Raw genomic sequence first — 25,849 nt, 5'->3', positions numbered from 1 at the left:
TTTTTAAAAAAAGTGTACTTTGGCTTACATGAAAATTTCTCACAAAAGTCAGTTGGCGGTATGTATTTGACAAGTTCATTTAATCTAATTCTAAGAGAGGATGAGGCAGGTTATCATAGTTCTGCAGAAGAGCCTTCACAGATCCACTGATAATACTGTTAAGGCCCACTCATTATACCTGTGTGGTCATTCTTTTTCTACTCTGGCTGCCTGATGCCGTTGCTGACCGAGTCACGTGGTATCACAGGTTGTCTCTGCTGCTATGTAGATTTTAAGGACTTTGTATAAAAAGTATAGCCCAATTATTTCAGCTTGAACAGCTTCTGCAGAATGCTGCTGGATGATAATTTTTTCCATTGACTTTCAAAAAACATTAATTTTTCTCATTTTGAACTCCTGCTTTTGTTTATATTTTTACGATAATTTCTACTTAACCGCTTCCTTTAATTAGGAAAACAACGTACAGAAAATGAATTTTTAAATGAACTTGTGAAAAGTTATATCAAACTTAGAAATCTGACTTAATTTTTAAAAATTGCTTCTTTTCATAATTCTTTTGCAGGCAATGTTTGCACCTTATTTTTTGAACCTTATAAACCAGTAACTCCTTTAAGGCAGTAACTTAGAGAAAGTCATTACAGTACCTTTAGAGTTTTCTTAAAATAATGCATCAAAAACTAACTTCTAAGAAACTAATATAGTCTAATAGAAATTTAAAATGAAATCGATACTATGATTTCTTTTTCCTTTTTGACTGTCAAATATTAGAGCTTTTATTAGTGATTTAACTGTGAATATAATGAGATGATCATAAAGTAAAGGCTTTCATTAAGATATTTTAAAATTTCCTACAGCTCATAATCTCTGATATAGGAAGAAAATTGTCATCCCCTTTCTATCCTGTTTGAGGAAAGGGAGGCCTGGGGTTTGGGCTAGGCTTCTAAAGTCACTTTGGTTTGTATTGATATCTTTGAAGAAATGTAAAGCAGTAAACCTTTTTGCAAAAGTCAGTTGAACGCAGAAATTGTTTTGTGTGCCTGCCTTTCATTCTGTGCTGTGGGCCCTGAACAATACACAGCTTCTGTTCTTTCTCTAAAAAGGTGTTGGAGCCCCGCCCAGTCCTGGGGCAGCTAGGCGAGAGATGGAAGGTAACAAGACTTCTACATCATAGAAACGGACCTCTCATCTCACTTCTAAATGTCAGCCCCCCAGTGTGTTAAAGGCACACTAAATCTGTCCTTAGTCTGCCTGTAAACTTCCCCATTCCCCCTATGTACACCGTGTAACCTTGTACTTTTTCTCTTTTCATTCTGTGTTGCGGATAGTTTCTAATGGGTTACCCGTTTAATTTCCCTGTGATTCTTATGTTGTATTGTACTCTGTTTTGTATATATTTCATATCTACTTAGGATGTGGAATTACTGTACGATGTTATTTTAAGAAAATGCCTTTCAAAATTCTTTTTAGAATAAATCAAATGTTTAGAAATATACTATACCAACTCTGAAGGTTTAAAAATTAATAATTATCATTAAACCCTATTAATTCAGGTCCAAGAATAAGTATTTTGTGGGTGATTTCAAATAACAAATTTTTTATGTATAATGATGCTTACCTAAATTTGCTTAAAAGACCATTAAGACTAAAAGCCATTCATTAAGATAATAGTTATCAAAGGGCCGATGTATTTAATATGACAGTTGCACTTGAATTTCCTTTAAAAAAGAATAAATTTGATATGCCACCTGTAATAGTTCCCCCTGCTCCTTTTGACCCCCAGAGTGATTTATTTCATTTCATGTGTCCAATACCTTTCTAGTGAATTTGAACCACATATTAACACTGTCTTCCATAAGGCAAATACTTAGTTGTAAGATGTGCCTGCCTTCTACTTTAATCATAGGATTTTGTTGTAGAAATCTAAAATACCTCATTGTAAGATTCCTGTATCGATAGTGATATCTATAGCATGAAGCTCTAAAACAGGGTTCTTAGGAGCCCCTGGTGTAACCTGGAAAATGCTCTGTTTTGCTGGGGAGCAGTTTGTCTGCCAAACTCGGAGAGGCAGTAGGGTCCCATCTTGTGACCTTACGTTTTCAAGGTTCATAGGGGAGAACTCTGTTGGGAAGGTCACCTTAGAAGTCACCCTGTAAGTGAGATATCAGACTGAGGGCTAAGTTGTCTCATAAATGTCACTCTGAGTATTCTAATTTTTCTCTCTTTTGGGGCATTTCCTTGAGGAAGGATAATAGCCTTCATCATTATCCAAAGCAGGGTACCTTTGGTTCCCATCTCATGCCCCCATTTGTGCTGGTAATGAAACAGAACAGCCAACTGATGTTATGCAGTGTTGCTTGATTCTTTACTTATGACTCATTTTTTTCCCCCTTCCCGCTTCAAAGCACCCAAAAGCCCTGGAACAACACGGAAAGATAATATAGGTAAAAACACTTGAATTTAGCTACTTAACCTTAAAACTGGATGTAGACACTTGGGATATAAGTACGTGGTTTCTTGTTTCTTTCTTTAAAAAAAAAAACCAAAAACCTAAATACGTGGTGTGATGTCTTTGTTTCAGGACGCAATCAGCCTTCACCTCAGGCAGGACTCACAGGCCCAGGACCTGCTGGATACAGTGCAGCCAGACCGGTAGGCAGCACCTAGCCTGGGGGCCAACAGGTTTAGGGTCCAGGTCCCGGTTTGCTGTCAGTCAGGTGTGTTATCTTGGAAAATCACGTGTCAAGGCCTAGTTTCCTCAACGCTAAAATGAGGGAATGACACTTGATAACTTCCAGGGTACCATTCAATGATAACATTTAGCATACTCTTCAAAAATAACGAAATATACTTTATTATTTGAACAAAAGTGATATACTTCAGTAATTAGGGTCACTAAATAACTTAGAATCTCAACATTTATGAGAGGGCAGTGTATTTGGGCAGCTTTTTAAGATATTATCTGAGTAATTAATGAGGATAGGAAGTCATCCTTCAAGAAGAAGGATTTTAAAACTGGATTGGAGGAAGAACATTTATGATGGGAGTCCATGTACTAAAACTGGTTCTGAAGGTAGGAAAAGTAGGCGCACAGATGGCACCGCAGGGCTTTTCCCTTCCTTGTAAATCTGTGGTTTTCTGTGTTTAGCCTATGTTCTCTAATACACGTAATTATTCTAATATTTACCCAAATGAAAATTTTCTCTGGGATCTAACAAGTAAGTAATAAAAGAAAACGCAAACCAGAACCAGTGGCTTGTCCAGTGGTGCCTGGGACTGCAGGGGGACCCCTCACTGAGGAGTGGGACCCAGGAGCCGGTACTCTCGGGAGAAGCGCAGAGGCTGCTTCTGATGAAACCACTTCTAATTCCTAGTGAGAAATGGTCAGAGCCTTTCTAAGAAAGTTTTGTCTTTCCTGTTGTAGCCGTCTAGTTAATAAGCACCCTTAAAGTCCTTTACTACATGTCATACTACATGTAATATTACACTCCGCATTAAAGGGTCTGTGGCGGGGCACCTGGGCAGCGCAGTCGGTTGAGCGTCCGACTCTTGATTTCAGCTCAGGTCGCGATCTTGGGGTCGGGAGATGGAGCCCCGAGTCAGGCTCCACGCTGAGCAGGGAGTCCACTTAGATTCCCGCTCTCCCTCTCCCTCCGCTGCTCCTTCTCTGCTTGCTTGCACACACTCTCTTTCTCTCTCTCTCTCTCCCCAGTAAATAAATAAATAAATAGGTAAATAGTGTCTGTAGGATACAGATGCTAGAGGATTTGTTACCCATTCTTTTTTATAAAGGGACAGTCGCTCTTCACTGACTTTGCCAGCACACTTCCCACAAGCACTTTATGTATTCTGTTTAATGCCATCAGAATAGGGAAGGTAAGTCAGGATTTTGTGATTGCAATAATAACTTGTGCTGAAATAAGAAATACAGGGGCTTAGAGCCTCCAGCAAACTTAGGAAAATAGACAACAGATGTCTCACAGGTGTCCCTCTGAATGTTATCTAATTTAGCACGTTGAGTTAGTCATCCAAGAGTTTTTACTTCTGTGTTTGAAAAAAATGATCTTAGGGTGTGGATTTTCTTAGACGTCTCAGTTGTTCCACGTATGCGTGTCTCCATCTCCTCGTGAGCTTTCACACCATCCCTGGCTGCAACTGAGGCCACATTGCACAGGGGAGGGGCGGGGGGGGCCCCCACCGCTTGTCACACCTGAGTTCAGGTCCTGGTTTCCTTTCTAGCTTTACAGCCTTGGCAAAGTTGTATACATTTCTTCGTCTTCATTTAAAATAGAGATGATAAAGAATACTTACCTCTGAGGGGAATTTCGAAGATGCAATGGAAATGCCTATATAGTGCTTAATTAACATCGTGCCTGCCACATAGTAAACAGTCAAAAATAAAAAGGTTTTAAAGCTTAACACTGTATGACTATAAATAGAGAGCAATTAAAATGACAAGATGGGGGCTAATGCCAGAGAGGAGACTAAATGAGATACAAAAACAAATATTTTTGCAAAATCTCATCTATTGAAAATAAGTAAATGTCTCAAATGTTATTTTCCCATTTCTAGACTATTCCGCCCCGTGCTGGAGTGATCAGTGCCCCACAGAGCCATGCTCGGGCATCTGCTGGAAGACTGACCCCCGAAAGCCAAAGCAAACCACCAGAAGTAGTGAAAGGTAGACCCTGTATTAGAAATTCCAGTTTTGTTCTGAATTTTTTCACGTGTCCTTGTCCCCTCCTCTCACCTTCTACAACATACTCAAGTGGGGATAGCCTTCCTTCTACATGCCGCAAGAAAGGAGGCTGCTTGGTGGGAGCACGGGGGCCTAGAATCCCCCAACACCTCATGGAAGGAAGAACAGAATGTGGTTTTCTAGAAAATACCTAACATCTGAAAATTCATTGTTTAGGGTCAGTTCTTCTTCCTGAACCGCTGAAGCCTCAGGCTGCCCTTCCTATGCAGCCTTCTCCGCCCCCGCCTGTTCAGAAGCTGCAGGAGCCTCTTGTCCCCATGGCAGCGCCTTTGCCTCAGTCGGCCCCCCAGCCGAGCTTGGAAACCCCGCCTCAGCCACCCCCTCGGAGCAGGTCGTCCCACAGCTTGCCTTCAGAGCCTTCGTCACAACCACAAGTAAGTCCCGCTAATGAACAAGATTGCACTTGGATGCCTTTGGAATAGTCTTTGAACAGACTTACCTTAATTAACCTTTTGCTGAGATCAGGGGTTCTCAGAGAGCAAGCTTAAAATCGGGTGCTCGAGGGAATTTCCAGGTGGTTCCCAGGCTGTTCTATCCTGTTAACATTTAAAGTGTTTGTGACTTTTTCATTTTTTTTAAATGCACATTTTACTTTGGATAGTTAACATATTAGGACGAACAGAGTGTATTTTTCTTGTTGTTCACAGCTAATATATTAGTTTTGGCTTTCACTTTCTGGAGAGAGATGCCTTACCATTGGCAGTATGGTTAATTTCCCGTAAACAGAGAGTAATCCTTTTGTTTCTCCAGCTGCAAGCAGTAGTCCTTTTCTGTGGTGGAGCTGGCCCTGGGGTCCTCAGGTATTTCCGTGTCAGTCACTGGTCCAGTTCAGATGTTTTGGCTGTGCAGCAGTGTGCTTATTGACCAAGTAGAAACCATCAGAAAAATAAGGTCACCTCATTAGTGTTGCACAGAAAGCAGTGCCATTGCCTTAGGGGTGAAGATCATAGGATCACAAGGACTTCTGCTATGCGAGCATGACCTCACATTGGAAAGACTTCCAGTGTGTATATACAGAGTTATTTTTATACAGGGATAATCATGCAAGTTAAATTGTTTTATTTTATTTGGATGCGGTTTTACTTTGTTTGGTTATATACATTCTAGTAAAATTGCTAAAATAAAATTCATGTTTAGTAAGAACAGTTTTTGTTGTCCAGCCTTACAATTTACTTTATCCTAAAGTTTTAACTTGAAAATGCCATCAAGGCCAAAGAAGTGTGTAAAGTTTTATAAGTCTGCTTTTAAACTTCATAAAGATCTACAATACACAAATATTACACACTGGCAAATGCCCCTAAGCACATTTATAAATAAAGTTTATATCTATTTTTACAGATATCTGGGGATGTCCAGCTAGTAGGCAGAAGTTAACAGCTTCTTATGCTTCTGTATGGTGAAAAACAGATATTAAAGTAAACATGAGTCTTAAAATGAATATTGTTAGCACTTAGCACTTTCTCAGACAATTGGTCACATTTATAAAAACTGAGGAAGTATATATAATTGAGAGAAATAAAATGTTCTCTTAAGCTGATCAATATCATAAAGTATTCTACATTTTTTAGTTCAGAAAATTGAGGGTGTTGGCTATATATAAAAAATTGTAGCAATCCTTCAAACAATAAATGTCCATTATTCTTTTCTCTCTGCCAGTCCACATTTAGTGAGTCCTGAATTTTTCTTCTCATTTTCTTGTAATGTTTACTATCGTATTTTTTTTTTTTTTTTTTTATGTAATTGGAGGGCAGGGTGCTTGGGTGACTCAGTTGGTTGGGCATCCAACTCTTGATTTCGGCTTAGATCATGATCTCGGATTCTTGGGACCCAGCCCCATGTCAGGCTCTGCGCTCATCGGTCCAGAGGAGGCTGCTTGAGGTTCTCTCCCTCTTCCTTCCCCTCCCCTGTGTGCACACACATGCACGCCCTCTCTCTCTAATAAATCTTAAAAAAATTTTTTTTAACTATTTTGGAATAGCCAAAGGAATGTTGAATAAAAAATTTTTAAATGTAATTGGAGGGCAAAAACTTTCAAACTAGCTGTCTTAGAGCTTTCTACTACTGTTTTAAGAGAGAAAGTGAGCATCTATTTCATAGTAAAATTGAACCTTAATTCCTAAGTCTGTAACGGTTTAAGTATTCTTAGACCAATATGAACATAGATACAGTACTCTGAAAAACTTGAGAAAGAATAAACTGTCCAGTAAGATTGCAGTTTTCAGCAGAAAATAATACAAAAGTACCATAGGACAAATATTCCCTTGACTACCACATTATCATTTTCTTAGGTCATTTTCCATTGTTTTGATTTCTGTTTTTCATTGGAATGGGTGTGGTGATTTGGTGGCAGACAGCATGTGCTTCGTGTGTGGCCTGGTAGAGAACGTTCTCCTTGAATCTTGTATTATCCACTTTATTGAAACTACCAAAGATGTTTGTTTTAAATTCTAAATATTCTTTTTACTCAGTCACTGGTATCAGATTGCTCCAAATATATCTCACACACACACACACACACACACACACACACACTTTTCTTTCTTGGGGGAGTGGGGGTCTTGTTTGTGTGCAGACTGTCTTTGGAAAGGATCACAAAGTGGTTGACAGTGTCCTCCAGGGAGAGGAGAGTGCTGGGGGGGATGGAAGGAAGGGAGGCATTTTATCTTCTCGTACCTCTTGAATTTTGAACCATAAAAATAATGCCTATTCAAAAAATAATAAATATCTAAAATTTAAAAATCTCCCAGAGCTATAGGTTGAAAAGGATAAGAATTTAAAATATATATTTGATATTTTGGTCATACATGAAATAGTCTTAGAATTGAACACTTAGTAATTTTTACAAGTCTTTATTATTAATTCTGCCCAAAATCTACAAGGTATTTAAAACATAAAAACATACATGGCCCAGCTTTACTTTTTATTATTATTTAAATGGTCTTTGACTCTTTAATTCTCTATGGAAAAGATTCATCCAATTCAAATGATTATATAACATGTACAGAATGGAGAAGTGCCTCCCTTCTCTGCCTGACGTCTGGCACCTTACTCATCTGATTGTCATCTAAGGACCTGAAGTTAGGAAATTCAACAGGAGATAAAGGAACAGCCTCACTGCCTAACCGTTGTCATGAGAGCTGACAGGGAAGGAAGAGACCACGTAGAAAATCTCAGCATTCTGGATCTATTCAATACCTCCTACCTTCTATCAGTGCCGAAGCCGAGACATGTAACCCCGACATCATAGAGAAAGTATTTGTTTAAATTCAGGAGTCTCATGTTTAGTAGGCATGCTTAATATACTTCAGAGTGGTGACTTTCTCAATTGTAAAAATGAGTTTTGGTATTTTAAAATAAGGTAAGCTTTAGATATTGAGGAAGAGTTGCTCAAAACTGTTTTTGAGACTACTGTATTAAAGAAAATACTGCTATATTATGGAAAGATGATTTCATTTTTAAACAACAAAAATACAGTCCAGTTTCTTATTTTTTGTACCTTACAACTAATAAATTCTGAGGTGAATTAATGATAGTATCATCCTTCTGAAAATTTGCGTAATATAGAATATGCCTGGATCCTGATCATTTTGTTAAATACTGATTTTCGGTAGGGTAGTACCTTGGCCAAGTGGTGCCATTTTGTACATTTTCTCTAATGATGATAACTATCTTGTGACTGTTGTCCCACTCCTCTTGGGCTGCCATAACAAAATACCGTAATCCGGGTGGCTTAAACAACAGAAATGTGTCTTCTCACAGCTCTGGAGGCTTGAAGTCTGAGATCAGGATGCCAACACAGTTGAGTTCTGGTGAGGGTTCTTTTCCCAGCTTGCAGACAGCTTCTCCCTCTGTGCTTACATGACCTTTCCTCAGGGTTTCCAGTGGGGGAGAGAGCAAGCTCTCTGATGTGTCCTTTCACGAGGGCACAAATCCCTCACGAGGCCCGCCCTCCTGGCCTCATCTAACCCCAGTCACCCCCCAGAGGCCTCCACATCCAAATACCATCACACTGAGAGTTAGGGCTTCACCATATGAAATTGGCAGAGACGGGGACACAAATATTCAGTCCATAACAGACTGCTTAAAATATCTTAGAGCTCCAAAACCTATTTGGGATATTATTTTTGTAGTAACAAAACGTTGAAGTGGCTAGTCATCAACCTCTGACAAAATTAAAGTTTGAGCCCTAATTTAACGATACATTTTTTATTCAAAATTACAAAAGAAATTGGAGTCGTCTCTTGAACGAATGCTATGACCTGCACATATTGCCGCCCTCAGGTTCTGTGTCGAATATAGAAATAAAAGCATTTTGAAGACTGAATTGTTAGGGTTGCTGGTTGGTCTCAGATTGTCCTCCTAACGCTTTCCTTTGATGTCTGTGTTCCCTTTCTCAAAGCAGGAGCAACCATCAGGGTAACAGGTATCGGAATCTTTCTCAATCTTATCTGTGCTTTTCATCTGTCTTAGCACATTAGATGTATGAATCTTTTGCTTCATACATCTAAAGTTTCACCCATTTTTAAAATCACCTGTCCACATTAATAAATTCTATTATCATACCATAAACCTGCTTTTTTTTTCTTAGTATTTTGAATTTTTAGGAACCATTTTAGTTCTTGTTAATTCTTTACCATTTTTTTGCTTTGTTTTTTATGAAAATTAACAAAACTAAAAAGTGTAACTTCAAGAAGGTAAGCTCTAGGTATTGGAAAGTCTGTTTGGCAAGACCAAACTGGGTCTTGGTTTAATAATGGCATAACTACATAAATAGAAGATTCAACTTTTTTTCTTGGGTTTATTTTGGGCTTTTTTTTTTCAAAGAATTTTAGTAACAAGATTATTTTTGGTAAGGAAGAACTGATGATTTAGAAAGATAAAAGTTATTATAACAGGATTATTTAAAGGTCCTTCCAACACCTTTCTCTGTAAAGATACCACCATTTTTAAAATGTTAATTCATCATAAATCCTGCTTAGATTATAAATTATTTCTAATAGAGTGAATGGTGGTGTGGCTCTCATTGTAATTTCAAGTCTGATTGGGTAAAATGATCCTGCTTCTATCAAATTACCTTTAATGTATTTTGAAAACAAATTTTTTTATATATGAAAATAAAGATATTTAAACGTAGAGCATTCATTTGCCAAGGGCATGCTATTCTAAGCTGTGCAAAGCATAAAATTCTCCTTTCCTATAATGTCTGTGTTGTGGACTGTTCCATCTGCCATGGGAGAATTGGGTCCCAGACCCAATCAGGTACTCCCATTTTGTTGTATAAATCATAAATAATCCAGAGATTGTTGGTACTGTAGAGTTCACTGTAATTTTTATGTCTATAATAGATTTGTCTCTTAAGCAGATTTCCGTATATAAATCTGCTTACCAGGTTTGAATCTGTTAAATGTTTACTCTACTTTTGTACAAATTTATTGTCATATTAAGTTGAAGAAAAATATACTTGTTTATTCAATTATAAAGTATGTTCTAGGACAACTGAATAAAACAGTCAGATACTTGAGAGTTATTTACTTAATGAAATTATCCACCATTTCTTTGTACAAATGAACAGCCTTCCCTGTGGTTAAAGTAGTAAGTTACTGTTTCATAATACGCAATTATGTTTTTGGGGAGGAACTGCTGTTCTTTTTTTCAACACAGTTCATGAACATTTAGTTATTTTGGTTTCACAGCTATCTGAATTCATTTTGGGTAGTGCTCCATTTTGTTACATTGCAGGTCTTGAGCTAAAAATTCTCCTTCCCCTGCCCTTTCCAAACAAAAGTTTGTCTTCTCTTTAAATTTGGCATCAATATCCAAGTCATCTGTGTCATTTCAATAATTATGTGCAGTTGCTATTTTTTTTTTTTCTAATTAAAAAGAAGCATCTGATGAGCTAATTTGCTGATAAGGCCAGGGTTCTCCTTCCCATAAGAAAGGTTGGCTTTGCTCAGGCGGATAGCCACACTCCACTTCCGCTGGCTTCTTCGTGAACTAGGCACAGAGTGCACACTTGTTATGACCATGAAGTAATTCGGAACACTCCTCCTTCCAGTTCACAGCCAACTCTGTCACGTAGGAAGGATTGTGTACCGCTCATCTCGGTTTTAGAACACACCGAATAGAAAATGCGATTTCCCCCCTGCTTTTAAATAATCATTGCATATGATTATTAATAAGCCTGTCTTTTTTGGAACATTTTTTTTATAAGATGAAGAAGGTCAACTAAGGAATACTGTCACATTGTTCGGTCTACAAAGGAGAACTTAAAAGGCAAAGAATGCTTTGAAAATTCCTTTTTCTAAGTAGAAAAGATGCATTGTCTTTAGCTTATGAATACAAATATACTAATAAAATCCATTTTCATTTATAAAGTTGAATTTCCATAATAACATTAACTTTAAATAAAAATATATTTAAAAACAATGAGACCACATCATCATCATAGATGGGTGTTGGAAGTCTAAATATAGATTTAGCATAAGTTCTGAATATAGGTTTAAGTTTGTGCTAACATTTGATAGAACAGGGCACGAACAAAAGTCATTTGCTAATTCTGTACAGTTCTCCATTTTACCATATTAGAACTTGCATGAATGAAATGGGCTCTTTTTAATTTCCTTGGGATTTAAAAAAAATGTATTTGATAAAAGGGTTTATTTGGTAGGAGGTTTTTAAAGAATAAGGTGTTAGTTGTTTTATCTTAAAACAGAGTAACTACACAAAACTGTTTTTACTTTCAAATTTGATACTTGCCCCCCAAAATGAAGAATAATTGAGACAGGAAGCATAGGGGAGGTGTTAAAAATAATATATTACCTTTTTTTTTTTCCTGATTATTGAGTGCTCTCTTTTTCAGGTAAAAACAAATGGAGTCTCTGCTGTCAGACTGGAATCACCATTAAAGAGCAACCCATTTGAAGATCTGTCATTTAATCTGCTTGCTGTATCAAAGGCTCAGTTACCTGTTCAAACATCATCTGTTCTAACTCCAAACCCAAAGGGGTTGATTCACTTGCCTTCTGCAACACAAAGTGGCGTGAATACTTTGAGTTCTATAAGTTGCATGCCTCCAATTCCAGCCCGGAGTAAATCCCAGGAAAATATGCGATGTTCTCCAAACCCATTTGTTACTAGCTTGACCAGCACAAATCCTTTTACGGACAGGACTGCCGCTCCTGGAAACCCATTTAGAGCCGAGTCCCAAGAATCAGAGGCAACTTCCTGGCTCTCCAAAGAAGAGCCTGTTGCTAACAGTCCTTTCCCCTCTCTGAAGCCTCTTGGTCATAACAGTAGCAAGCCTGCATCTTCATTTGATGGTTTTAAGGACAGTTTTGATCTGCAGGGCCAGTCTATGGCAAAAATCAGCAACCCAAAAGGATGGGTAACCTTCGAGGAAGAAGAGGACTTTGGTGTGAAAGGGAAGTCAAAGTCAGCTTGTCCAGACTTACTGGATCATCAGCCGAGTTCACTTTCTGGCTCCAGGGTGACCTTTGATGATGACTGGAATAAAGGTACAAATGTTCCTTTCTGTGCATTGCCATCAAGAAGGCCACCTCCACCTCCTGTCACTCTGCTTCCACCTGGCACCACCCCTTCCGTAGCTCCTTTCACAACCTTGGCATCTAAGGCATCACCCACACTAGACTTTACAGAAAGATAAGGTTATGCAATAGAAAACAACTGGTTTTTTTTTGTTTTGTTTTGTTTTGTTTTTGTTTGGTTTTTAGTTTGGGCAGGTTAGAGCCAAAAGAATTGGGCATTAGTTATTCATTATGTGCAATAAGTAATTGTTAAGTGCACTGATGTTGTCATGAAATACCACTATTTAATGTGTACAAAGTTGGAATATGTGTATATTGGAAATAAGGAAAAAATCCTTCTCATTATTAACTGGAGTTTTGGTGTGTTTCTGTTTGGCTAAGTAAGAGTAGTAGCCATAAACAGTGCTCAAAACTACTTTAGAAAATAGTCCTTATTCAGAAATTCTTTGTCGGTCTTCTCTGAAGAATCTCAAAAAGCCCAGACAACTTTAGCTGATATTACTACCAGCTCTTCACACTTGGTAACAATTGGTGTTTCCAAGTAGTTACCAAGGAGCTATCAGAGTTATACTGAAACAATTTTGAAAGGCGTGGCCTTAAAAAAAAAAGTGTGTGTACCCACTACACACATATACATATATATACGCTCACATAATTGCAAAACTCATAACTTAAATTCTAGGATATAACTCAGACCAAATTTTACCTAAAAGTTCTAACAGAGTGAGTTAGCTTTTCAATATTTCATTACCCAAAGGATGGCTATAAATGAAATTTGGACATTTCCTTAATTTTCTTTCCAAAACTAGGATCTCACTACAGAACCAGATTTTCCTATACCATTCCTCCCCCCTCCCCTGAACATACACATAACACACATCTTTGTTACTTTGCACTCCCAGCACCTCCATATGCTTTTCTCTGGGAGGAGGTTCTTGGAGCTGGAAGCAGCCGATTTTGTGGATGGACACTCCAGCCCTTACAAAAAAGCACTGTGGCCTTATCTGTCCGGAAGGCACATGCCTCCAAGTCCAAGGAGAAACATCAGAGCTAAACATACTCCCCTCTCTCTCACTAATGTGTATGTTGCCCATTTCCCTCCCACACTTGGTCTTTGCTGCTTTTGCTCTGAAGCTTCGTTAGCAGGAAGGCACCTGGCCTTGGGATGCTTGCAACGGGGGTCTACTCAGTGTGTGTGCTCTGTCCCCTCGAGAGGCTCCCCAACTCTTCCGTGACGCTGCTTTACATTGTGAGAGGCCAGCCCTCAGGTCAGCTGTGGATTTTGTCTCCTGCACTGCCAATATGCAATGATCCTGCTTTTATTAATTCTGTGAAGCTCACAGAATTTTTACACGATGTAGTATTTTGATATCATTCAGTAATCCCAGACAGAAAACTCCTTGGGCAATAGTTGCTTTGTTGTCAGTTTAAGTTAAAATCATCTTTACCCCTTAAAACTTATATTAACGATCCTTTTATATACAGAGTTGTATATGTCCACCTAAATTCCATTGTCCACACTTAACCTTTAGAGAGGTGCATTGGGAGAATATCCGAAAATAGAGCTCCTGGCTAAGATTATGTGAGATGGAAAAGCACAGCAAACTGCATTGCACTCAAATATGTAAAGCAAATCTAGTAGGAAAAAAGCACTTTTCTAAATGCTCAAATGTTATCAAAATACTATATTTATAGAAGTAATCCTCTCTCTGTTAACAGCCTGGATTTGCTGTTAGAAATAACTCTTGTGAGTTTTATATTGTGCTTTGGGGGGTTCTAATCATTTCAGCAGTAGTGTAGTTGAAAGAGCAGCATTACCATAAGCAGCGTGCTTCAGAATGTGAATTAACCTGTTGAAACTGTGGCTTTGACATCTGTGCGATTAGCGTATATGGTGTTTGCTCTCCGTTAGCAGAATTCATTATCAACTTCACTAGTGCAGATCGCAGTTCTGTGAGCAGTGTTTCCTATTGAATATAAACTACTGCCTAAAATATACATATCGTGCAGCAGCTCAGCCTTTATCAGGAAAACTATATTTGGCAAGTTGCTAAAAGGGCACAGAGTTATGAAAGTTAAAGGTATGCTGCAAAAAACTAGCCATTATTCTGTGTTATTAAAATATTTACCAGTTCTGTTAAAAGCAGAGCAGAAATTAGACACTAAGGATCTCTTTGTGAATTCTTTGTTCCCTATAGTAGATTGCTGTTTATATGTAAGAATTTTATTGCTTATGTGGCATACAATATTTATAACTATATACTTTATAGAAGTACAGTATTAAAGTCAGTGGTATACCAACATTCTGTACATATCCTGTGAAATGTGCTGTCATATGAAATAAATATACCTGTCTTTACCACGTTGACTGCTTTGCTCAAGAGGGAAGAATTTTTCTCAGCCATTTTCCTTGAACTTTTCATATCCAAGTTTAATGACATTTGGAGATTAACTCCTATTGTCAAATCAGGTATTTTAATTCAAGACCTATTTCATCCATTTCACTTCTCCATATAATACTCTAGAAGTAAGAAGACATTCTGAGACTACAAATCATCAAGAAGTGCATGCACTTATTCTGTAAGAGAGGCCCTCATTCAAAGTCTTGTTGGCTTGAAAATAACACTGAAGCAGGAATGATGATTTTCTAACCCACAGCAAAAGAAACAAGTGGGGGTAGAAGAGAGATAGGCCCAGGGACAGCCAGACCTAAGAGACTGACCTAAGAAGACCCAAAGTACAAGGCCAAGGCTAGTGGTTCCTCTGAGTATTGACTTTTTTCAGTCCTATATGATTGCTATTCAGAACAGTAGCCTTGATTCTTTTTATTTTTTTTAAAGATTTTATTTATTTTAGAGAGAGTGTGAGCACGGGGAGAGGAGCAGAAGGAGAGGGAGAGAGAGAGAACCTCAGGCAGATTCCCCACTGAGTGCGGAGAGCCCATTGCGGGACTTGATCTCACAACTCTGAGATCGTGACCTGAGCAGAAACCAAGAACCGGATGCTTAACCCACTGAGCCACCCAGGTGCCCCTAACCTTGATTCTTAAATCACTGAATTATGCTCATTAACCTCTGACTAAGAACTTTTAGATAGAGAATAATAGGCTTTTAAAGAAACTTTTGATTTTAAGATGACTGAGATATAAAAATATATATATATATGCAGTTGTAAGAAATAATACAGAGAGAGCCCATGTACCCTTTATGCAGTTCCCCCCCCTCCCCCGCCCCCGCCAGTGCTAACATTTTATAAAACCATAGTGTAATACTACAACCAGGACCTTAACATTGATGCAAAACATTTCCATCCCCGGGAAGATCCTTTATGTTGCCCTTTTCCCTGCTGCTTTCCCATTCCATCTCCCCTCGCTCGTCCTTAACTCCTGGCAACCACTAATCTATTCTCCATTTTTATAATTTTGCCCCTTAAAGAGTGGTATGTGACCTTTGGAGATAAAGAGCTCAAGTAGGAGGAGGGGCAGAGGGAGAGGGAGAGAGAGAATCCCAAGCCAACTCTGCACTGAGCGTGGAGCCCTACACGGGGTTCCATCCCAAGACCCTGAGATCATGACCTGAGCTGAAATCAAGAGTCAGATACTTAACTGACTTAGCCACCCAGGTGCCCCTAGTCCATTCCTTTTTATTGCCAGGTGGTGTTTCATGGTATGGATGTACCATGGGTGGTTTAACCATTCACGCACCCACTGAAGGACATCTGGGTTGTTCCCAGTTTGGGGCTATTATAAATCTGCTATGAACATTCTTGTACAGGTTTTTGTGTGAACATAAGTTTTCATTTCTCTGGGATAATGCCCAGGTGTACATTGCTGGATCATAGTGTAGTTGCATGCTTGTATCTTTAAAAAAACTGCCAAAGTGTTTCCCAGAATGGACCATTTTACATTCCCATCAGCAGTGTATGAGTGATCCAATTTCTCTGCATGCTTGCTTGCATTTCCTTTTTTATTTTAGTCATTTTAGTAGAGGATGTATCATTGTGGCTTTATTTCCTTAATAGCTGATCATGGGGAACATCGTTTCATGTGTTTATTTGCCATCTAATATCTTCTTTAGTGAAATATCTTTCTTTCGCCTATTTTCTAAATGGGACTGCTTTTTTTTTTTTTTTTTTTTTACTGCTGTGTTTTGAGGGTTCTTTGTTTATTCTGTATACCCACCCTTTGTTAAATATGTGGCTTGCAAATATTTCTCCCAGTCTGTAACTTATCTTTTCACCCCCTTCACACATAGCCAGATCTTGAGCTCTGCGTGTCCACAAACTATAGTAATGGTGATTGACACAGGATAACCAAACTCACAAAAAGCTGATGTATAAACCAAAAATACCTGTGTATTAGTTTTAGAAACATAAGTCTGACCACATCAAGATTTAGTGACATGTGTGGAAGAATGGGAACTCATACACTGCTGTTGAAAAGGGTAGACTGGCGCATCAATTCTAGAGAGCAATTTAACAACGTCCAGTAAAATTCATATATTCTATCACAAGAAATTTGGTAGAGAAATTATAGTGGATGTGGAGCAAGACATGTATTGTTTGTAATGGTTGAAAACCAGAAATACACTAATCATCAGCAGGGGAATGGAGTGACCTATTCATGCAGTTGAATACTACACAGCAGTGAAAACAAGTGCATGAAATATTAGTAAGTTTAATGAAATTAGAATGAAAAATTAGTCATTATGGAGCCAATGGCAAGTTACAAAATAATACAGTATGACATCGGGGCGCCTGGGTGGCTCAGATGGTTAAGCATCTGCCTTCAGTTCAGGTCATGATCCCAGGGTCCTGGGATCAAACCCGCATCGGGCTCCTGCTCAGCGGGGGGCCTGCTTCTCCCCCTCCCTGCTTCTCCCCCTGCTCATGTTCTCTCTCTCTCTCTGTATCTCTGTGTCTTGAATGAATAAATTAAAAAAATCTTAAAAAAAAAATACAGTATGACATCATTTATATAAAATTGAAAACATGCAAAACAATATCCTCTATTCTTTAGGGAGAAGTACATGTGTTGATGGTAGAAAAACAGCAAATGGGAATGAGAAACTCAGGATAGTAGTTACCTTTAGAGAAGGGGAATAAGATATTGGAATCAGAGAAGGATGTGTGGGAACTTTAACTGTATCTTTAACATGTTAGGGCTTTTTGAAAAAAAAAATTCTTTTTTTCAATAGACTAAAAATTTGTTCTTTTCCTCCCTGGCTGCCTGATATCTAGCAGCCATCATGAATGACATATTAATTATCTAGACCAGAGCGTTCATCACTAATGGATTGCTTCATTAGATACAAATGGTCGAAGATGCCCTTTACCCCAGAAAGGCAACGGTACCTAAAATATTCAGAGAAAAGTTGCCAAACTGCACAGGAACACACAAATCTCACCTTTTGTCTGAAAATTCAGAACTCACTTGAGTGATGGCAAGATGAGGCTTTGGCACAATTTATGACCACTGAAACAACACTAAGAAAAAGCTACATACAAATTTGTGAGGCATGGCCTGGATGAGAAGAAAAAAGACCATAAGAGAACACTGAAATGAATGTAATAAAAAAAATTAAACTTTAGCAGGACTACAAAGGCAAAAATCAGTGCTGACAAAGATTAAAGATACTGCAAGGGCTTGTTCTGTGGAGATTTGGCAGATTTTCTACCAAATGATTAATAAACTACATAGTTAAACAAAGTGGATGGCCAGTACATGAGTTTTCCACACTTTCCATTAATATTAAAAGTTATACCCAGAGACCCTGTAATACAGGAGTTTGTGGATAAATGGTTCTCACAAGGCAAAATACACTGTCCACCCAAGTTTTAAGCAGTAGTTGGCTCGATGAATACAGAATGTATTCAGGATAAACAGAGGGATGACCTTATGGCCAGCAGTGAGGAGCTCAGAGAACTCAGGAGGCCCCCTTCCCCCTCTGGGGAGAGAGACATTTGCCATTCTGACCAGTACTGCGCGTTCCACGGTCTGGGTGCTCCCTGCCCCAATACTAGAGATGAAAACACATCTGCTCCCTGGGCTCCATACCCTGTCTGTCCAGGATCAGCCTAACTGTCTTCATATGAGGCCCTGGATTGGCTTTGGGCATTTCCGGGCCTGCAGTCACACACCATGCGCTCTGCCCCCGAACCCCAGGGATGAAGTTTCCACGGTGAGAGCCAAAGTTTCAGGAATACAAAGTAGCGAGTGCTTGCAACATTCAAATCAATTTGTATTTGGCAACAGCCGAAGGAGGTAACCGGGGGTAGAGGTCTTGCAGGATCTTAGAGCTTCGGTGGCACCTTGTTATCAAGGGCTCAGTGCAAATGTCACCTTCCCCAAGGCACTCCTTGGCCATCCAGTCTAAAAAGCCAATCGCCCTATTTGGTTTTCTTTAGACTTCTATTTGAATTTGCCTCGTCCCCGTATTTTGTCTCTTTGTCACTTCCACTGCATGACAGCAGTGACCCTGGACGCGCCGCGGGGTCACCGACACCTGGAAGAAACAGCGCCTGTTCAATAAGAATCTGTTCAGCGGTGGCTGGCTGGAGAGTTTGCGGGCGGTCGCCCGGCGGCAGCCGCTTCAGCCTCCCTAGATACCCGACTCGGAATCAGCCCGCACAGAGCACCGCCACCACTTTCTCCTGCCCCTCGGCGCTCATACCCAGCAACCCGCGCGCACCTCCCGGAACTTCTCCAGACCGGAAACAGCGGGAAGCACTTCCGGAAGTGGTGACTGCGGGCGGCGGAAACGCCGCTGAGACTCGGAGCGGCGGCGGGGAGCCTGCTGCGGGGCTCGGGGCCTGGAGGTGCCCACCACCCCACCAATCCGACCTAAAAGGCTTCTCCCACCCCACCCATCTCCCTGGGTGGAACCTCGGGCCCAGGCGAGTCGAAGGGGCGTTCCGCGCTCCCCTCCGGCGGCTTGGGCTGTGTTGGGCGGTCGCCCAGACAACAGGCACTTCCGGGAGCGAAGCTCGGCGAATCCCGCGGGGCAGGGTGCCGGCCTGGACCGCGGCCCTCTCGGACTGTGTGGATCGTTGCCCGGCAGCACCTGCTTCCGGGAGCGCATTGCCGGGCCTCTCGCACTGCGGCTTAACCACCTTAGGCTTCTGACTGGAGCTGGGGCCCCCTGTGTTTCTTTGTTGCTCCTGGCAACAGCCACTTCCGGGAGCGAGTGCCCCCCCCCCCCCCGCCCCGTTCCTGCATCGCTGGCGCCCGAAACCCGAGTTCCGTCTCTAAGCAGCAGCTCGCCCTCGGGTTACGGTGGGCCGCGCCTCCCGGGCCTCCTCGCCGCCTCGGCGGGGTCTCCGGGGCCGCCATGGTTCTGCTGCACGTGAAACGGGGCGACGAGAGCCAGTTCCTGCTGCAGACGCCGGGGAGCACAGAGCTGGAGGAGCTCACGGTGCAGGTGGCCCGGGTCTACAACGCGCGGCTCAAGGTGCAGCGCGTCTGCTCAGGTGCTGCCCGGCGGCGCGGCGAGTTTGCGGCCGGGACCGTGGAGCCCGAGCCGGGGCGGGTCCGGGAGGGGAGGAGGAACGGGTCATCCGGATGGGGAAGTGGGGCGGGAGCCGCAGGACTTTTCTCGGGTCGGCTGGGCGTGGGGGAGGGTCAGGTTTGCGAAGATTTGCAAAGACGTGAGGCTGGCGGGCTTGGAGGGGGACAGCGAGGTTTCCCGGAGATGCCTGAAGAGCCAGCGGAGCGCGTGGAGACGCCGGCACCCGGCGGGCGGGCGAGGCCGAGTGCGAAATAGCCCGCGAGAGGGAATAACCCGCGGGCGCCGCCACACTGGGCCGCAGAGCAGGTGTAGTGGAATAGAGCAGGTGGGAGAGGTGGGACGGCCCCTGGCCCTTTTCAGAAAGTGAATTCGGGGGCGCCTGGGTGGTTCAGTCGGTTAAGTGTCCAACTCGATCTCAGCTCAGGTCTTGATCTCAGGGTTGTGAGTTCAAGCCCCGCACGGGGCTCCCCGCTGAGCATGGAGCCTGCTTTAAAAAAAAAAAAAATGAATTCACTTCTAAGGGGGAGCACCTGATTTAGGACGGTGCCCCGAGGATGGAAAGACCAGCTGAGGGTCTTGGTGTTCCTTGCCCTTCTTCAGGGAACACAAGCCTTTTTTCTCATGTTACAGCGTTTGGTCACTCTGTCAATGATTAGAGCAGCGCTCTCTGGGGACTTTCTGCCGGGAGGAGGTGTTCCCTATTTGTGTGTCCAGTAAGGCACCCACTAGTTGAACACGACCCAGGATATGCGTTTTTAATTGTATTTTTTTAAAAGATTTTATTTATTTATTTGAGAGAGAGAGAGAGCATGAGCAGGGGGAAGGGGGCAGAGGGAGAGAGAAAGGGAGAAGCAGAGTCCCCGCTGAGCATGGAGCCCAGTGAGGGTCTCCATCCCAGGCCTGGGATCATGAGCTCAGCTGAAGGCAGATGCCCAACAGACCCAGGCACCCAGGCGCCCCAATTGTATTTCATTTTAGTTTAAATGTAAAGAGTCAAGTGGGGCTAGTAGCTACCACATTAGCTACACACAGCACAGCAGTTGACAGGATACTCCAGATGTGGTCTAGAATGTTACTGTTTCTATAATACGTGATTTTTGTGCCATGGAGAATTCCTTAAGGGTTATGGTTTCTGCCTTTATGAGGCAGACATAAAGTTTCTTAGTAAAATTTACTGATTTCAAAACAAGGTCAGTATTCCTTTTTTTTTTTTTTAATTAAAGCATTTGGGGAGAAAAGGGACTCCCAATTTCTTTTTCTATAAAATTATCAATTGAAAACATGGTGCCAAATGTGAATAGTCATGTTAGTGACTCATTCGTGTGTTCTGCAGCCCCCACTGAACTGATTGGGGCTGTGATTCAGGCAGGCGCCAGTGCTGTGCCTGCCAGAGACAAGGATGACTGAGACCAGCCCCTTCCCCCAGATATTTAGTCTGGTGGGGAGAGATAATAAAGATACAAAGATAATAAAGGCCCCATGAAATTACACCATTTGTCAGAGGTCAGGGACAGGCCTGGCCCAAACCAAGTGGCATCTAAGTGTTTGTTAAATAAAATAGGGAGCCGATGGGCAAGGCCCCTAAGCTCTAGGGAGCTTACATTTCAATGAGGATAGAAAGTGTTGTGATGATGATCATGATACATATTGCCTCACTTTCTCTTATTTTTAAGAAATGGAAGAATTAGCAGAACACGGCATATTTCTCCCTCCTAATATGCAAGGACTGACCGATGACCAGATCGAAGAACTGAAATTGAGGGACGAATGGGGTGAAAAGTGTGTACCCAGTGGGGGCTCAGTATTTAAAAAGGATGACATTGGCCGAAGGAACGGGCAAGGTAATCCAGCACGTGTCTTCTGTGTGCACGCCTGAGTACAGTAGCAAGTACGCAAGAGGCTCTTTCCCTGAAAACATTGACCTCAGTTTTCTATACGAACCAATGAAATGCTGCACTTTGTACCTCCTTGTGGTGCAGTGCAAATCCGGAATGAATGGGGCAGGTAGAGGAAGCATCTGTCTTCTTGCTCTTACTAAGATGCTGCTAGCTCTTAAATATGTTAGGTGAACCACCTGAAGCTGCCATATTTGTAGGTAACAGATGGTGAAAATTGGCACTTTCTCGTATGGTTCAACCTAATCGTTTTGGGGGGAAATGATTGCAAATGCATTGAAGGTTCTGTTCTGTTATGGTTTGCAGGTACTGGGCTTTCTTTATTGATTCCTTGAGAAAGAAGGAGATTAACTTCGGCCCACGGGTCTCCACTTGAATGGAGGGCATGCCTCTCTGGGGGGGTAGGGCCAGTAGCCCAGTGCATGTCAGAGCATTCTGAAAGTGTTCCCCCCTTTAGTGTATGCTTGATCGGGTGGAATTTCAAGGAGAACAGATGGTAACCCATTCGGATAGCTTATCCCTTTTAAATTGCAGAAAAAGCTCCATTTAAAAGACTCTGATTGATCACTGAACAAACACCTAAGTGTCTGCTGTGCCCCTAAAACACTGTTAGGAGCAAAAGAAATACAAAAGTGTCCCTACAAGGACTTTATAGGCTCAAAAATTATTTTTGAAGATAATAGGAATTTTTAGTAGTATTTCCATTGAATTTTAGCCTGGAAAATGGCTGGCTGTCTTCCACATCTTTTCATACATAGACTCGTCAATTTGGAGAGGTCCTTTGCTTTTTAGAAGGAACTGCATCAATGAGAAAAATAAGAGTATCTCATAAAAACCAGTTAATGGTTCGTAATTCATCTTTCAACCAGTATTGTCTTAAATTAGCCCTTTCTGTTCTAACACAGCTTTATGTTTCTAGCATTTTCAGTGTCTAAGCCATACTTTTCTTCATTAAGAAGTTAAGCTTTGAGAGAGTCTTACGTGACTTCTCACAGCCAGCTCTCTACCGTGTCCCTCGCCTGAGTTCCATGTGGGTCCTTCTCTCATCTCCCTGCTCCCCGACTCAGCCAGGAGTGGGGTTAGGACATGCAAGAAGAGTTTTAAAGATGGCCATTTCTCTCCCTCTTCCCTGTTTTATTTTCATAGCTCCAAATGAAAAAATGAAGCAAGTTTTAAAGAAGACTATAGAAGAGGCCAAAGCAATAACATCCAAGGTTAGCTTTTGAAATGATGCCCTATAGTCTGTCCTTTGAAATAACCAACTCCACGTCTGGCTTCCAGAATTCTCCGCAGACCGGCCTTTTCTATTTTTTTGGCCTTCCAGAGTCAAGGGAGAGCAGCATGCTTGGGGTGGCCCCTCACTTTTCCTTTCCATAATGGTGACAGTGTCCTCCCGGTTTGCGCAGGTCAGGCAGAGACTGTGCCCGGCCTGTGTGAGTGCCGATCGGCGCCTGCGAGATGTCTGAGGAGCTTAGCAAAGTGAAACGTAAACATTGTGGGCCTGGATTAGCTCTGTGGATATTTGATTGACCTAGTATGTGCTGATAGGAGTTACTTTTTTGTGATCGTCCTGATAATACAAAAACTGTTTCATAGACAGAGAAGCGTAAGTCCTATGGTTGACAGATACTGTGAATCTGGAGGAAAAGGATTTAAGGCTGTTTGAAGAGTTGGGTTTTCAATCAGTCGCTTTATGTGTTGACCTGGTCATTGCTCCCACCCCCTCCCCCAGGCCTTCACAGTTGATAGCTGTTTGTGCCGGGGTTTTTCTGTTCTCCTCCTCCTGATTCCCTGGGCAAAACTGCTACTTCTAAACCACTATGTCCTGAATTCTGCAAGCTCCTAACTAATCCTCTTCAAGTGCTTCAGGAAAGACTGCCCTTCTATGCTTGTTAATACAGCAAAGGCTCTGTGAAGTCCTACAAGGAAGGCTTTGGTTCAGTCCAGCAAAATGCATTTGACCCTAGAATGGTTTGTTTGTTTGGGTTTTTTTTTTTTTTTTTTTAAAGATTTTATTTATTTATTTGAGAGAGAATGAGATAGAGACAGAGAGAGCATGAGAGGGGGGAGGGTCAGAGGGAGAAGCAGACTCCCTGCCGAGCAGGGAGCCCGACGCGGGACTCGATCCTGGGACTCCAGGATCATGACCTGAGCTGAAGGCAGTCACTTAACCAACTGAGCCACTCAGGCGCCCTGTTTTGTTTTTTTTTTTAATTAAAGTATTGCTAATGATAATAACTATTAACACCTGGTCAAACTAGCGCCTGTCAGGACGAGTTAGGAAAACAGTAGCCTGGGCGTGGCTCTGCACCCTTCCCTCCCCAGACTGGTTCTGGGCACTTGTCTCCCCTCTTCCCTTTGCCTGGGGATATGTTTATGCAATTCTCTCCTAGTTTACAGAGAGGTTTCCAGGGGTTCCAGTCCTCCGCTGCCATGACTGGCCCAAGTTGCTGAGCCCCCGAGCAGCAGGCCCAACTTCTCGCCTAGGGCCCTTTCTACGCCGTCTGCCAGACATGCAGTGCGGGTTGCTGTCCCCTCACCAGACCCTGCCCTGTGGGGGCACTTAGCACTGTGGGTCTGGTGTTCCAAGGGTTCGAGTCCCGTGGTGGGAGGTTGGTTATGGGGAGAGTGAAAGATGGTGGAACATCCAGACGAGGTGGCTCCCGGGGAATGAGACGACTGTGTCTCTGCAGCCCCGTTCCCTGGGACGCCCCTCTGCGGAGAGCGAGAGACTGTTGGGGTGTCTGTTGTCCTGAGGCCACACCATAGTTGCTCCCTGGCCGGGGTTCGCTGCCCTTGGCCTTTGGAGGAGCTTTTACAGAAAATGACTCTGGCACCCCACCACTTGGTATTGGTGGCGCAGGTGACACCCTCCCTGCAGAAGCCTTCCCTCACGTGACCCCATATCTGAGAGCTCTTCTCACCGATCCTTCGGCATAGGTCTCTCCTGGGAAGACCTGATGTGTTTTATGGGGATTTGGGTCAGGAAACGGTCTCATGAGCCCCTGGGAGTAGGTGAGGCAGGAATAACACCCTTCAGTTCACAGATGAGAACCTAGCTTTCGGGAGTTTCAGTCTGGGCACCCAGCGAACGGTCCGCCTTCCTCCCTCAGGACACAGATCCCACCTGTCCTCACCCCTCTCTGGGACCTGGGTGTCCACACTATAGGACGGCCTGCATTTTCTCAGGAGCAGGGATCTTCTCCTTCCGTGTTACTCATCTACCACTCAGTGCCATTATAACGCTGTTACCCAGAAAGGTCCCAGCCCAGATGTGAGCTGCGATGTGTCCCCCTTAGTGCAGGACCTTCCATCCTGCCCTGCTGTGGAGTCCCTCTAGCCCCACTTTCCCAACTCACCTCCTCGTCCAGCTGGGCCCTGGCTGGCTCTCTGTGGGCAGGAGGCCCCAGGCTCTGAGGCTCCGAATGGCCTGTGTCCGTGGGCAGCTTCGCTTCCTGCTTGGCAGAGAGGTCAGGGCTGTCAGGCAGGAGCCCTCGCTTCTCTGTCCCTCCCGCAGGTCTTCTCTTCCTGCCACCCCCTCGTCCGTCCCTGGAGACTCGAATTGACCCATGTGTCTCGTCCCCCGGCTCTCTCCCCTTTCTACTGCTGCTCCCACTGCAGCTTGTCTGGATCCCCACCTTCTAGAAACCCAGGACGGGGGTAATGCCCAGTGTCTCCCCTCCCATGGGCTGCGTCTACCCTGTTAATGCACTCGGGCCTCTTTCCTTCCCTGGAAATCAGTTCTCTGCAGCTTCACCCTCACAGCACCCAGTCGCCCGCCTTTCCCTCCCAGTAAGCTTCCCAAAGCTGAGGTGCCCCGGGTTTCTCAGAACCCCGCCTCTGTTTACTTCCCCCACAGCGTTGGCCGTCTCGGGGCCACTGGTGACCCCCTGACCCGCAGATCTGAGGCTTTTCCTGTCTGACTCTGGCCTTTGAGCACATGGGAGATCCTCCTGTCTTCCTGTTCCTTCCCAGCTCCCTGAGCGCCCTTGCCCTTACATTTGCTATTAATCAGAGTGCTTTCTCCTTGGCCCGCTTCTCCTTTCAGCTCTTCCCCCAGTGTTTTCCCTCCTCTGCCAGATGCATACTTACCTCTGCAGTTAACTCAGATCTGCCTCCTCCCCCTGACACCTGCCTTCGTTGCACCTG

General features: G+C 42.7%; 2 protein-coding genes across 11 annotated transcripts in view; both read left to right on the top strand.

The window, feature by feature from the left end:
* Window positions 1-14,659, top strand: part of SYNJ1 (synaptojanin 1) — an 85,583-nt gene extending 70,924 nt beyond the window's left edge. For 3 of the 8 annotated variants that reach the window (XM_035017603.1, XM_035017602.1, XM_035017608.1), the window contains 6 exons: window positions 1,101-1,148; window positions 2,403-2,441; window positions 2,579-2,649; window positions 4,570-4,678; window positions 4,913-5,130; window positions 11,616-14,659. In XM_035017603.1, the coding sequence (XP_034873494.1) occupies window positions 1,101-1,148; window positions 2,403-2,441; window positions 2,579-2,649; window positions 4,570-4,678; window positions 4,913-5,130; window positions 11,616-12,419 (1,289 nt within the window). In that variant the 3' untranslated portion in view covers window positions 12,420-14,659. The remainder of the gene's footprint in view (window positions 1-1,100; window positions 1,149-2,402; window positions 2,442-2,578; window positions 2,650-4,569; window positions 4,679-4,912; window positions 5,131-11,615) is intronic. The other 5 variants (XM_035017607.1, XM_035017605.1, XM_035017606.1 and 2 more) reach the window with 3 other exon arrangements.
* A 4,372-nt stretch (window positions 14,660-19,031) lies between these two features.
* Window positions 19,032-25,849, top strand: part of CFAP298 (cilia and flagella associated protein 298) — an 11,247-nt gene continuing 4,429 nt past the window's right edge. The window contains exons 1-3 of one of the 3 annotated variants that reach the window (XM_035017599.1): window positions 19,032-19,767; window positions 21,479-21,646; window positions 22,847-22,914. In XM_035017599.1, coding sequence (XP_034873490.1) covers window positions 19,629-19,767; window positions 21,479-21,646; window positions 22,847-22,914 — 375 coding nt within the window. In that variant the 5' untranslated portion in view covers window positions 19,032-19,628. Of the gene's footprint in view, window positions 19,768-19,931; window positions 20,131-21,478; window positions 21,647-22,846; window positions 22,915-25,849 lie in introns of those variants that run through there. The other 2 variants (XM_035017601.1, XM_035017600.1) reach the window with 2 other exon arrangements.

The sequence above is a fragment of the Mirounga leonina genome, unplaced genomic scaffold (genome assembly GCF_011800145.1).
Source record: "Mirounga leonina isolate KUSES-001 unplaced genomic scaffold, KU_Mleo_1.0 Mir_172, whole genome shotgun sequence".
In the NCBI taxonomy this organism is placed as follows: Eukaryota; Metazoa; Chordata; class Mammalia; order Carnivora; family Phocidae; genus Mirounga; species Mirounga leonina.
This window is presented reverse-complemented; position numbering and strand designations above follow the sequence as displayed.